Consider the following 13,040-nt stretch of genomic DNA (forward strand, 5'->3'; position numbering starts at 1 on the left):
TGGTAATACAAGAATATTACCTGGTCAGCTCCCAAGACAATGTCATCAGCTCTGCGAACAAGGCCTGCCTTTTCCTGAATTTGACTTTTTAGGGACCAAATTTACCTGTGTGGTTCGGAGTACCTCCTGACATCCCATCAGTTCAGTTCAGTCGCTCAGTCGTGTCCGACTCTTTGTGACCCCATGAATCACAGCATGCCAGGCCTCCCTGTCCATCACCATCTCCTGGAGTCCACTCAGACTCACGTCCGTCGAGTCAGTGATGACATCCAGCCATCTCATCCTCTGTCGTCCCCTTCTCCTCCTGCCCCCAATCCCTCACAGCATCAGAGTCTTTTCCAATCAATCAACTCTTTGCATGAGGTGGCCAAAGTACTGGAGTTTCAGCTTTAGCATCATTCCTTCCAAAGAAATCCCGGGGCTGATCTCCTTCAGAACGGACTGGTTGGATCTCCTTGCAGTCCAAGGGACTCTCAAGAGTCTTCTCCAACACCACAGTTCAAAAGCATCAATTCCTCGGCGTTCAGCCTTCTTCACAGTCCAACTCTCACGTCCATACATGACCACTGGAAAAACCATAGCCTTGACTAGACGGACCTTTGTTGGCAAAGTAATGTCTCTGCTTTTGAATATGCTATCTAGGTTGGTCATAACTTTTCTTCTGAGGAGTAAGTGTCTTTTAATTTCATGGCTGCAGTCACCATCCACAGTGATTTTGGAGCCCCAAAAATGAAATCTGACACTGTTTCCACTGTTTCCTCATCTTTTTCCCATGAAGTGATGGGACCAGATGCCATGATCTTTGTTTTCTGAATTTTGAGTTTTAAGCCCACTTTTTCACTCTCCTCTTTCACCTTCATCAAGAGGCTTTTTAGTTCCTCTTCACTTTCTGCCATAAGGGTGGTGTCATCTGCATATCGGAGGTTATTGATATTACTCCCAGCAATCTTGATTCCACCTTGTGCTTCATCCAGCCCAGATTTTCTCATGATGTACTCTGCATATAAATTAAATAAGCAGGGTGACAATATACAGCCTTGACGTCCTCCTTTTCCTATTTGGAACCAGTCTGTTCCATGTCCAGTTCTAACTGTTGCTTCCTGACCTGGATACAAATTTCTCAAGAGGCAAGTCAGGTGGTCTGGTATTTCCAACTCTTTCAGAATTTTCCACAGTTTATTGTGATCCACACAGTCAAAGACTTTGGCATAATCAGTAAACTAGAAATAGATATTTTTCTGGAACTTTCTTGCTTTTTCGATGATCCAGCAGATGTTGGCAATTTGGTCTCTGGTTCCTCTGCCTTTTCTAAAACCAGCTAAAACATCTGGAAGTTCATGATCCAGGGAAAATGCCTTCTTGATCTGCTGGCTCTTCGAATAAAGTTAATATTAAGAATAAATATTCCTTGCCTCAACACCTTGTCTTGGATTCATTGGCCTGTCATGCAACGAGTACAGTGAGCTTGGAGGGTAAAAGAAGTGATGGCTACGCAGGTGCAGGAGGGCCTAGAGGAGCTATTCCATGTTCAAGGTCAGAAGGGGCAGCAGTGAGGAAATACCCCATGTCCAAGGTAAGGAGCAGCAACTGCAGTTTGCTGGAGCATTCGTGAAGAGATACCCCATGTCCAAGGTAAGAGAAACCCAAGTAAGATGGTAGGTGTTGCAAGAGGGCATCAGAGGGCAGACACACTGAAACCATACTCACAGAAAACTGGTCAATCTAATCACACTAGGACCACAGCCTTGTCTAACTCAATGAAACTAAGCCATGCCCGTGGGGCAACCCAAGATGGGTGGGTCATCTTGGAGAGGTCTGACAGAATGTGGTCCACTGGAGGAGGGAATGGCAAACCACTTCAGTATTCTTGCCTTGAGAACCCCATGAACAGTTTGAAAAGGCAAAATGATAGGATACTGAAAGAGGAACTCCCCATGTCAGTAGGGGCCCAATATGCTACTGGAGATCAGTGGAGAAATAACTCCAGAAAGAAGGAAGGGATGGAGCCAAAGCAAAAACAATACCCAGTTGTGGACGTGACTGGTGATAGAAGCAAGGTCCGATGCTGTAAAGAGCAATATTGCATAGGACCCTGGAATGTCAGGTCTGTGAATCAAAGCAAATTGGATATGGTCAAACAGGAGACGGCAAGAGTGAATGTTGACATTCTAGGAATCAGCGAACTAAAACGGACTGGAATGGGTGAATTTAACTCAGATGACATCCCATGGAGCTTAGTTTTTGAACCATCTCCAAACATCTCCTCTTTGATACTAGAACTAGACCTTCATGCTTCCATGATGTATTGTAATATTTCAGAAATTATTCCTGGCCCTACCTTTGGCCAACAGAAGCATAGACCCTTGCAAGCGTGATTTTAATATTACTTTTCCTGTCCATTCTTTGTAAGTAAGCAGATTTTAAGACTGAAGTTAGCAAGACTTGAGTTTGGACAACAGAACTGATAAAATAGAGATTTTATCCTATTTTGAACATGATTCTTTTTCCAATTTACCAGAAGAGTGGTAATTTAATTAAGGATGAGATATCAGCATTTACTAGGTTTTCTCTGCTCTTAGTTAGTTTAAAGGGGAATGGTATCTAAGAATAAAATGGTTATTTAAAATTAGGTGATGGAAATACACTTTCTAACACCATACACACAAATAAACTCAGGATGGATTAAAGATCTAAACATAAGACCAGAAACTACAAAACTCCTAGAGGAGAACATAGGCAAAACACTCTCCAACATAAATCACAGCAGGATCCTCTATGACCCACCTCCCAGAATATTGGAAATAAAAGCAAAAATAAACAAATGGGACCTAATCAAAATTAAAAGCTTCTGCACAACAAAGGAAACTATAAGCAAGGTGAGTAGATAGCCTTCTGAGTGGGAGAAAATAATAGCAAATGAAGCAACGGACAAATAACTAATCTCAAAAATATACAAGCATCTCCTGCAGCTCAATTCCAGAAAAATAAATGACCCAATCAAAAAATGTGCCAAAGAACTAAACTGACATTTTTCCAAAGAAGACATACAGATGGCTAACAAACACATGAAAAGATGTTCAACATTACTCATTATCAGAGAAATGCAAATCAAAACCACTCTGAGGTACCATTTCACGCCAGTCAGAATGGCTGCTATCCAAAAGTCTACAAGCAATAAATGCTGGAGAGGGTGTGGAGAAAAGGGAACCCTCTTACACTGTTGGTGAGAATGCAAACTAGTACAGCCACTATGGAGAACAGTGTGGAGATTCCTTAAAAAACTGGAAATAGAACTGCCATATGACCCAGCAATCCCACTGTGGGCATACACACCGAGGAAACCAGAATTGGAGGAAACCAGAATTGAAAGAAACACATGTACCCCAATGTTCATCGCAGCACTGTTTATAATAGCCAGGACATGGAAGCAACCTAGATGTCCATCAGCAGATGAGTGGACAAGAAAGCAGTGGTACATATACACAATGGAGTATTACTCAGCCATTAAAAAGGATACATTTGAATCAGTTCTAATGAGGTGGATGAAACTGGATCCTATTATACAGAGTGAAGTAAGCCAGAAAGAAAAACACCAATACAGTATCCTAATGCATATGTATGGAATTTAGAAAGATAACCCTGTATGTGAGACAGCAAAAGAGACACAGATGTATAGAACAGTCTTTTGGACTCTATGGGAGAGGATGAGGGTGGGATGATTTGGGCGAATGGCATTGAAACATGTATAATATCATATGTGAAATGAATCGCTGGTCCAGGTTCCATGCATGATGCAGGATGCTTGGGGCTGGTGCACTGAGATGACCTAGAGGGATGGGATGGTGAGGGAGGTGGGAGAGGGGTTCAGGATAGGAAACACATGTACACCTGTGGCAGATTCATGTTGATGTATGGCAAAACTAATACAATATTGTAAAGTAATTAGCCTCCAATTAAAATAAATAAATTTATATTAAAAAAATAAATAAATTGATACAGCAAAAAAAAAAAAACAACAACAACGATGCAGGAAGGAAATGGTGTCTCTATTAAGTGGTAAATATTAATAAATAGATACATATAAACAACAAAAAAGAAGATGTGGTACATGTATACAGCAGAGTACTACTCATTCATTGAAAAGAATGAAATAATGCCATTTGCAGCAACATAGATTGCTGCATATGCTAGGACCATAGATGGACCTAGAGAGTCATGCTGAGTAGACTATGTCAGACAGAGAAGGAGAAATATCATACAATATTCCTTACAGGTGGTATCTGAAAAGAAATGATACAAATGAACTTAACTTGCAAAGCAGAAGGAGACTCACAGAGTAAAAAACGAACTTATGGCTGCTTGAGGGAAGGGATAGTTAGGTAGTTTGGGATGGTCATGTGCACACTGATACATTTAAAATGGATAACAACAAGGACCTATTGTATAGCATATGGAACTCTGTTCAATTATGTGGCAGCCTGGATAGGAGGGGAATTTGTGGAAGAATGGATACATATATATGTATAGCTGAGTCCCTTCACCATTTACCTGAAACTATCACAATATTGTTAATCAGCTGTACCCCAATACAAAATAATAAGTTCAAAGTATGGGGAGAAAAGACTGCAAAAAAATAAAATAAAATTGCAAAAAAAAAGGAAAATAAAAGAAGTGGTTCTCAAAAGGAAGACATATAAGTTGGAGAAGGCTTCCCTGGTGGCTCAGACGGTAAAGCGTCTGCCTGCAATGCGGGAGACCCAGGTTCGTTCCCTCGATCAGGAAGATCCGCTGGAGAAGGAAATGGCAACCCACTCCAGTATTCTTGCCTGGAAAATCTCATGGATGGAGCCTGGTAGGCTACAGTCCATGGGGTCGCAAAGAGTCGGACACGACTGAGCGACTTCACTTCACTTCACTCATCAGCTAAAGAGCTTGTTGTGACAGGAAAGGACAATAATACCTTGAATAACATAGACGTATTTGTGTGCATATATTTCTGTGCATGTATACATATGTTTTGCATAAATATATGCTTAATTCCTTCATGGAACTTTGGACCTTATAAAATTTGATTTTATAAGAGGCGGTAAATATAGCAGAATACCCTAATTTCTAATGTAATCGATCATTTATTGGTAGATGACTAACTATATGATTTTTTTTTCTGTTAAATTTTTATTCATGTGTTTGCTTTGGTAGCACATATATTAAAAAACTGGAATAATACTGAGAAGATTAGCATGGCCTCTGCCAAGGATGACACACAAATTTGTGAAGCCTTCCATATTTTTCTATAACTTCAAGAGGTGAGACTGGAAGGATGGTGGGGAGGAGGTTCAAGAGCGAGGGGATATAGGTATACCTATGGCTGATTCATGTTGATGTTTGGCCGAAAGCAGTACAGTATTGTAAAGCAAATACCCTTCGATTAAACATCAATAAATTCAATTATAAAAACTGTTATTGGGGATCATATAACAGGTTCAGATATCCATTGTATGACTAAAGAGGGTCTGACTGGAAACTGATGGTGTCAATTATCATTGGTTAGTGATTCATTAACTTTATAGTTGAATGCTGCTGCTGCTGCCGCTTCAGTCGTGTCCGACTCTGTGCGACCCCATAGACAGCAGCCAATCAGGCTCCACCGTCCCTGGGATTCTCCAGGCAAGAACACTGGAGCAGGTTGCCATTTCCTTTTCCAATGCATGAAAGTGAAAAGTGAAAGTGAAGTCGCTCAGCCGTGTCTGACTCTTAGCGACCCCATGGACTGCAGCCTACTAGGCTCCTCCATCCATGGGATTTTCCAGCCAAGAGTACTGGAGTGGGGCGCCATTGCCTTCTCCGACTCAGTGTCATAGCAAGCTATAATCCTTGTCTGCCTTCGCTTTTAGGTGGTGTAGTGTCCAAACTTTGAAACTGAGGCTGTTTCCAGAAGCGCACAGTCGTGAGTCCTGCCCAGGGTTTTTGTTCCTGATGCTGGAGGCTTCTGTTCGCTGGTCACTAAGGCTGAAATTTTCTCTGCTGAGCATTCTCTGGGTCTATCACGTGCACAAGTCTTTATATTTTGTTTTTTTAATTTGCTTCTCTTATTCTTTTGACCAGACTACCAAGTCTCTTTATGATTTATTTTTCAGACCCTTTTGTGCTTTGATTTTTCTGATGCTCTTTAGTGTATTTGCTTCCATGTCTACCTCTCTGAGTAGTATTCAGCATCTACATAAACCCTACCCTATTTTCTTACTGTCTGAATGTTGTCATTTAGCATCAGCATAGTTTTATGAACTTCATTTTCCTTCTGGTGCAGTTTCTGGTATACAGCTTAAGCTGGTTGGCTCACATCTAGCTTGTTTGTGTTGTCTCCAAAAAATTAGAGAACTCTGCTTTCTTTCTAGGATAAGGCCCCTTGTTGTGATACCATTGCTAATTTTCTGTGATTTCCCTTCCTGCCTCATAAGCTTTGTCTTTCTCAATCTACTTTAACTTGAGTACCATGTGCCTCTATGTTGGTATTACTATTTTAAGTCAACATCAACCTAGTATAACATAGAATTAAAGGGAATAAAATTACAATAGTATTAGGAATAATACAGTCCCCCAAATTATAATCCAGTAATGCTCCCAGTTTTAAATGACACATACAGACTGAAAGTGAGAGGATAGAAAAAGATATTCCATGCAAATGCAAATCAAAAGAAAGCCAGATTGGCAATTCTCATATCAGAGAAAATAGACCTTAATTGAAAACTATTATAAGAGTTAAAGAAGGACACTAACAAATGATTAAGGGATTGATGCAAGAAAAGACATAGCAATTTTAAATATCATTTACCCACAATAGAGCACCTCAATACATAAGGTAAACACGAACTGACATAAAAGGGGAAATTGACAGTAACACAATAATAGTAGGCATGTTTTCACTGCACCTATACCAATGGACAGATAATCAAAACAGAAAATTAATAAGGAAACATAAGCCTAAAAGGAAATATTAGAGCCAACAGACCTAATTGATATCTCAGCACATTCCATCCAAATGCAGAAGAATACACTTTCTTCTCAAGTGCACATGGAACATTTTCCTCATCTTGGGTCACAAATCAAACCTCAGTAAATTTAAGGAAATTGAAATTATATTAACCATTTTCTCTGACCACAACACTATGAGACTAGATATAGATTATATGGGGGAAAAAACTGTAAAGAACACAACCACATGGACATTAAGCAAAACATTTCCAAATAATGAACAGGTTACTGAAGAAATAAGGGAAATCAAAACATACCTAGAAACAAGGAACAATGAAAACATGATGATCTAAAACCTAGAGGATGCAACAAAAGCAGTTCTAAGAGGGAGGTTTATAGAAATACAAATCCTACCTCAAGAATCACCTTGAATTGACAATCTAACTTTACATATCTTTAGCTCTTTTAAAATTTCTCTTATCAATGTCTTAAAGGTTTTGCATAAAATCTTTCAACACCTTGCTTAAGTTTATTTCTAAGTGTTTTATCTTTTTTAGATGCAATAGCAAATGGGATTGTTTTCTTTATTCCACTTTCTGATAGCTTGTTGTTGATATATAGGTAGGCAACTGAGTTTCGTATATTGGAATATAGTAAACATAATGTATGCTCCATCTTTTAAGAATAGACATTTTCCCACAAATAAGACATATAGATGATCAAGAGGTATATGACAAGATGCTCAGCATCACTAATAATCAAAGGAAATGCAGATCAAAAGCACAACAGATATCACCTCTTACCTGTTTGAAAGGCTAGTACCAAAATGTAAGAAATGACAAATGTTATTGAGGCTGAGGAGAAAAAGGAGTGCTTATGCACTGTTGGTAAGGATGTATACTGGTGCAACTCCCATGGAAACATACTGTGGAGGTTCCTCAAGAAGTTTAAGAGAACTGTTATGTGATGCATTATCTCACTTCTGGATATATAGTCAAAGGAAATGAAGTCATTGTCTCAAAGAGAGATCTGTATTCCCATGTTCATTGCAGCATTATTCACAGTAGCCTTGTTATAGAAACAACAATCTTTCAACAGGTGAATGGATTAAGACAATGTGATGTGACATATATAGGTTAATATTATTTAGCCATTAGAAAAAGAAAGAAATCCTCACATTTGTGGCAACGTGGATGTAACTGGAGGGCATTACGTTAAGTGGACTCAGTCATAGAAAGACAAATACCATATGATATCAATCATAAGGAATCTCAAAAAAAGAAAAAAAGATGGAACTCAGAGTAGAAAAATGATTGCTAAAGACTGAAGGATAGGGGAAATAGGGAGAGATTTTTAAAGGTTACACACTTTCATATATAAAAAATTAATAATGTCTGAAGATCTAAATTTTAGCTTCATCATCTAATCATGAGATCTAATCATGAGTTTGAGCAAGCTCTAGGAGTTGATTATGGATAGGGAAGCCTGTGCTGCTGCAGTCCAGGGGGCCACAAAGAGTCGGAAATGAATGAGCAACTGAACTGAACTGAGGATCTGATGTATAGCATGGTTACTGCAACTAATAAGATTGTGTTGTATTTTTAAATTGTCTGAGAGAGTGGATATTATCAAGTGGTATCACTGACTCGATTGACATGAGTTTGAGTAAGCTCTGGGAGTTGGGGATGGACAGGGAAGCCTAGCATGTTGCAGTCCATGGGGTCTCAAAGAGTCAGCCACGCCTGGATGACTGACTCAACTGAAAAGAGTGGAACTTTCCTGTGTTCTCTTCAAAAAGCAGAAGTTAAACATGGGTGGTGATGGCAATGTTACTTAATAGAAAGGGAAACTCGTTTCTAATCCATGCACAAATGGGGTGGACAAGATGATGGAGGGATAGGTGGAAGTGGGGTACACCTCTCTCCACTGATGCATCAAGAACGTCTAAAGACACAGCAGTTCTCACAGAAGACCAGGAATATCTGGATCCATACAGAACTCAGTAGGACAAAGGAAAGAAGGAACAAGGAGGAAGGTGAAAGAAGGAGAGCAAGTGGGACCAGCCTGCACCTGGGGGAGAGGGAGCTGAAGTGCAGGGGAGAGATCCCCACATCCATGGCCGTCCACTGGGACGGGGGAGGCAGTTGAAGCAGTTGGGGAGTGAGCTAACTAATCTGTGACAGTCTGAACAGAGTGAGAACCACATAGACAAGCCATGCTGCAGCCTTTCATACCTCGGACAGGGTTGTAAGTCCACCGGTGTCCACGGAAGCTGGGAGCTGGAGCCATGGGGATTGCAGAATGATCCCAGGGTGAGGACTCCTGTTGACCAAGGGGAGTCAGCCTGATGGGATGGGGTGGAGGAAATGTGCTGCATGGAATGCTTCTTAAGGAAAGCCATGAGGCCATAAAAGTAGGGTTCAACTGCCTGTGGAGTAGAGCTATCTCTTTCTTCATGCTGGTACCTGTAGGATGAGCAATAGAGAAAGACTTCAGTGAGGGTGGCCCTTGAGTGCCTGATGCACTAAGCAATGGAGAATTTTGAATGTCTACCCTATTCTCTGTCTAAGTTTTGGGTTTAAGCATCATAATATTTTTATGAACTTAAATTTCTTCTGGTAGAGTTTCTGGTTAACAAATTAAGCTAGTTCCTCACATCTGACTCTTGTTGGTGTTTCAAGAAACTTTCAGAATCTTCCTTCCTCTCAAGGCCATACTGACCTTTACTTTACTGCCAATGTTGACTTCCCATACTTTCACTTCTTGCCTAATATATTCATTCTTTCTCTACTCACTATAAACTTAACAGTAGGTTTTCCTATTGGTATTAATACTTATGATAAATTATTAACCTGATGCAGTAGAGAATCAAAAGGAATAGAGTTACAGCAATAATAATAAATTACCCCCAAATTATAATCCATTAATGCTCCCATTTAAAACTGATGTTCTATCTATGTATTATTGAGCTCTTAACTCATTTTCCTTACTAGGTGGCTCAACTTTGAAATGAAATATAGAAAACAATGAAATGGTAAACTCTGGAAATTACTTTCCTTTTGATATGCCTCATTAGTAAGAATACAAATATTAGGGTGTTTTTTTTTTCCCAGTGGGGCTGTTCTTAGTACACATTATAGCTCACTGTGTGGTGATTGCTATTGATTGAAGAATGTACACTGTGAACTGTAATTGTCAAACAAGTGAGTGGAGATGAGGAAAGTAATGCCAGGAATGCACAGGCTTTTGTTGATCTAGAAGGAAAACCTTGCTTGTCTCTCATCTACAGTCTAATCTTCAGGTTTATTGAAACTCTTACTTTTATTATGCTCCATTAAATTTTTGGATTATTTGGGGTTTTTTTTGCTCTTGAGTTGAATGTCTCATGCATTTTTGGATGTTAAGCCCATACCAAATATATGATTTAGAATGTCTTCTGTCAATCTGTATGTTGCCATTTGATTTTGCTGATGTTCCTTTGTTTGGAGTTTGATGTGGTCCCACTAGTTTGTTTTTGCAGTTGTTGCCTTTCCTTTTGGTGTGAAACCCAAAAAACAGTTGCAAAGACCGATGGCAAGAACATTTCCTCAATGTCTTCCTCTAAGAGTTTAATCGCTTAAAGTCTTATGTTCAAATTTTTAATCCATTTTAATTTGATTTTTGTGCATGGTAAAAGACAGGGGTACAGTTCCATTTTTTCATAAGACTATCCAGTTTTCCCAGTGCCATTTTTGACAAGCTTGTCCTTTCCCCACTGGATAGTCTTGGTTCCGTTTTCATAAGCTAACCGACAATATACGGGTGTGCGTTTCTTTCCGGCTTCGCTGTTCTGCTCTGTTGATCTATGTGTCTGTGTTTGTGCCAGAAGCAAATCATTCTGTTTTGATTACTATAGCTTTCTAATACAATTTGAAATCAACAACCCTAGTCTTGAACTTTGTTCTTCTTTTTCAAGAACACTTTTATCTTTGGTGCTTTGTGACTTAATACAGCAGAATAGACCAAGAAGAGATGGAAAAAGTACACAGAAGAACTATACAAAAAAATATCTTAATGACCCAGATAATCACAATGGTGTAGTTTCTCACTCAGAGCCAGAAATTCTGGAATGTGAACTCCAGTGGGTCTTAAAAAGCGTTGCTGCCAACAAAGCTAGTGGAGGTGATAGAATTCCAACAAAGCTATTTAAAATCCTGAAAGATGGTGCTATTAAAGTGGTCCACTTAATATCTCAGAAAATTTGGAAGAGCCAGCAGTGACCAGAGGACTGGAAAAGGTCAATCCTCATCCCAGTTCCCAAGAAAGACATTGTTAAAGAATGTTCAAGCCACTGAACAGGTGCACTCATCTCCAGGGCTAGTAAGGTTATGATCAAAATCTTCCAGGCTAGGCTTCAGCATTATGTGAACCTAGAACTTCCAGATGTTCAAGCTGGGTGTAGAAAAGGGAGACGAACCAGAGATCAAATTGGCAACATTTGCTGGAACATAGAGAAAGCAAAGGAATTCCAGAAAATCATCTGCTTCATTGATCTCACCAAACTGTGTGGATCATAACACAGTGGAAAATTCTTAATGAGATGGGAATACCAGACGAACCTTACCTGTCTTCTGAGAAACTTGTATGCAGTTCAAAAAGCAACAGTTAGAAGCAGACAAGGAAAAATAAACTGGTTCAAAATTGATGAAGGCATCCGTCAAGGCTGAATATTGTCACCCTGCTGATTTAACTTGTATTCAGAGCATGTCATGCGAAATGCTGGACTGGATGAGTCCTAAAGGCTGGAATCGAGATTGCTGGGAGAAATATCAACAACCTCAGATATGTGAATGATACCACGTTAATGGCAGAAAGCAAAGAGGAACTAAAGAACCTCCGATGAGAGTGAAAGAGGAGAGTGAAAAAGCTGGCTTAAAACTCAATATCAAAAAAGCTAAGACCATAGCATCTCGTCCCATCATTTACATGCAAATAGAAGGGAAAAAAGGTGGAAGCAGTGACAGATTTCCTCTTCCTGGGCTCTAAAGTCACTGTGGATGGTGACTGCAGCCACGAAATTAGAAGACGATTGCTTCTTGGCTGGAAAGCTGTGACAAACCTAGACAGTGTGTTAAAAGCAAAGACATCACTTTGCCGACAGAGGTCTGTATAGTCAAGGCTGATGCTCTTTCCAGTAGTCATGTACACATGTAAGAGCTGGACAGACAATAAAGAAGACAGAGTGCTGAAGAACTGATGTTTTCAAACTGTGCTGGTGTAGAAGACTCTTGAGAGTCCCTGGGGCACCAAGGAGTTCGAAACCAGTCAATCTTAAAGGAAATCAACCCCATGTACCCTTCGGAAGGACTGAGGCTGAAGCTGAAGCTCCAATACATTGGCCACCTAATGTGAATAGCTGACTTATTGGAAAAGACCCTGATGCTGGGAAAGATTGAAGGCAGAAGAAAAAGAGGCTGATAGAGGATGAGATGGTTGAATAGCATCACCAATTCAATGGGCATGAACTTGGGCAAATTCTAGAAGATGGTAAGGGACAGGGAAGTCTGGCACTCTGCAGTCTATGGAGTCAGTAAGAGTCAGACATGAACAACAACAACAGTTTTATACAAGTTGTAGAATTTTTTTGTTTGTTTTGTGAAAAGTTTTGAAATTTTGAAAGAGACTGCAGTGATATGTAGATAGCTGTGGGTAGAATGGATGTATTAACAATATTAATTCTTCCAGTCAATAAATATGAAGTATGCTCCTTTTGTCTGTTTTAAACATTTCCTTCATGAGTTTCTTGAATGTTTTCATACATATATCTTTCAACACCTTGCTTTAATTTATTTAAGTATTTTGTTTTTTGATGCAATTGTAAATGTGATTATTTGTATTTCTGTAATGTGTTTTGGTGTGTGGATAGGTAACTGAGTTTTATATATTCAAATACAGTATACAAAATGCATGCTATTTTTTCCAGAATAGACAATTTTTCCTCTAAATAAAACAATTTTTAATCTGGGCAGTTTTTTATCTGTATCTTTCAAGACTCTGCAATCCCCTGGGTATATGCTAGGAGAAATCTA

The 13,040-nt window shown here is 39.4% G+C and overlaps 1 protein-coding gene and 1 non-coding gene across 3 annotated transcripts in view; one reads left to right on the forward strand and one right to left on the reverse strand.

Moving 5' to 3' along the window:
• The window catches only part of LOC113881820 (chorionic somatomammotropin hormone 2), a 70,549-nt gene that overhangs the window by 32,312 nt on the left and 25,197 nt on the right, over window positions 1-13,040 (reverse strand). For both annotated transcript variants that reach the window (XM_027524935.1, XM_027524932.1), the window contains exon 2: window positions 9,207-9,437. In XM_027524935.1, coding sequence (XP_027380736.1) covers window positions 9,207-9,437 — 231 coding nt within the window. The remainder of the gene's footprint in view (window positions 1-9,206; window positions 9,438-13,040) is intronic.
• Window positions 5,182-5,291, forward strand: LOC113882371. The gene has a single exon (XR_003508378.1). It is a non-coding gene; the product is annotated as a U6 spliceosomal RNA (small nuclear RNA).

The sequence above is a fragment of the Bos indicus x Bos taurus genome, chromosome 23, assembly GCF_003369695.1.
Source record: "Bos indicus x Bos taurus breed Angus x Brahman F1 hybrid chromosome 23, Bos_hybrid_MaternalHap_v2.0, whole genome shotgun sequence".
NCBI classification, from domain to species: domain Eukaryota; kingdom Metazoa; phylum Chordata; class Mammalia; order Artiodactyla; family Bovidae; genus Bos; species Bos indicus x Bos taurus.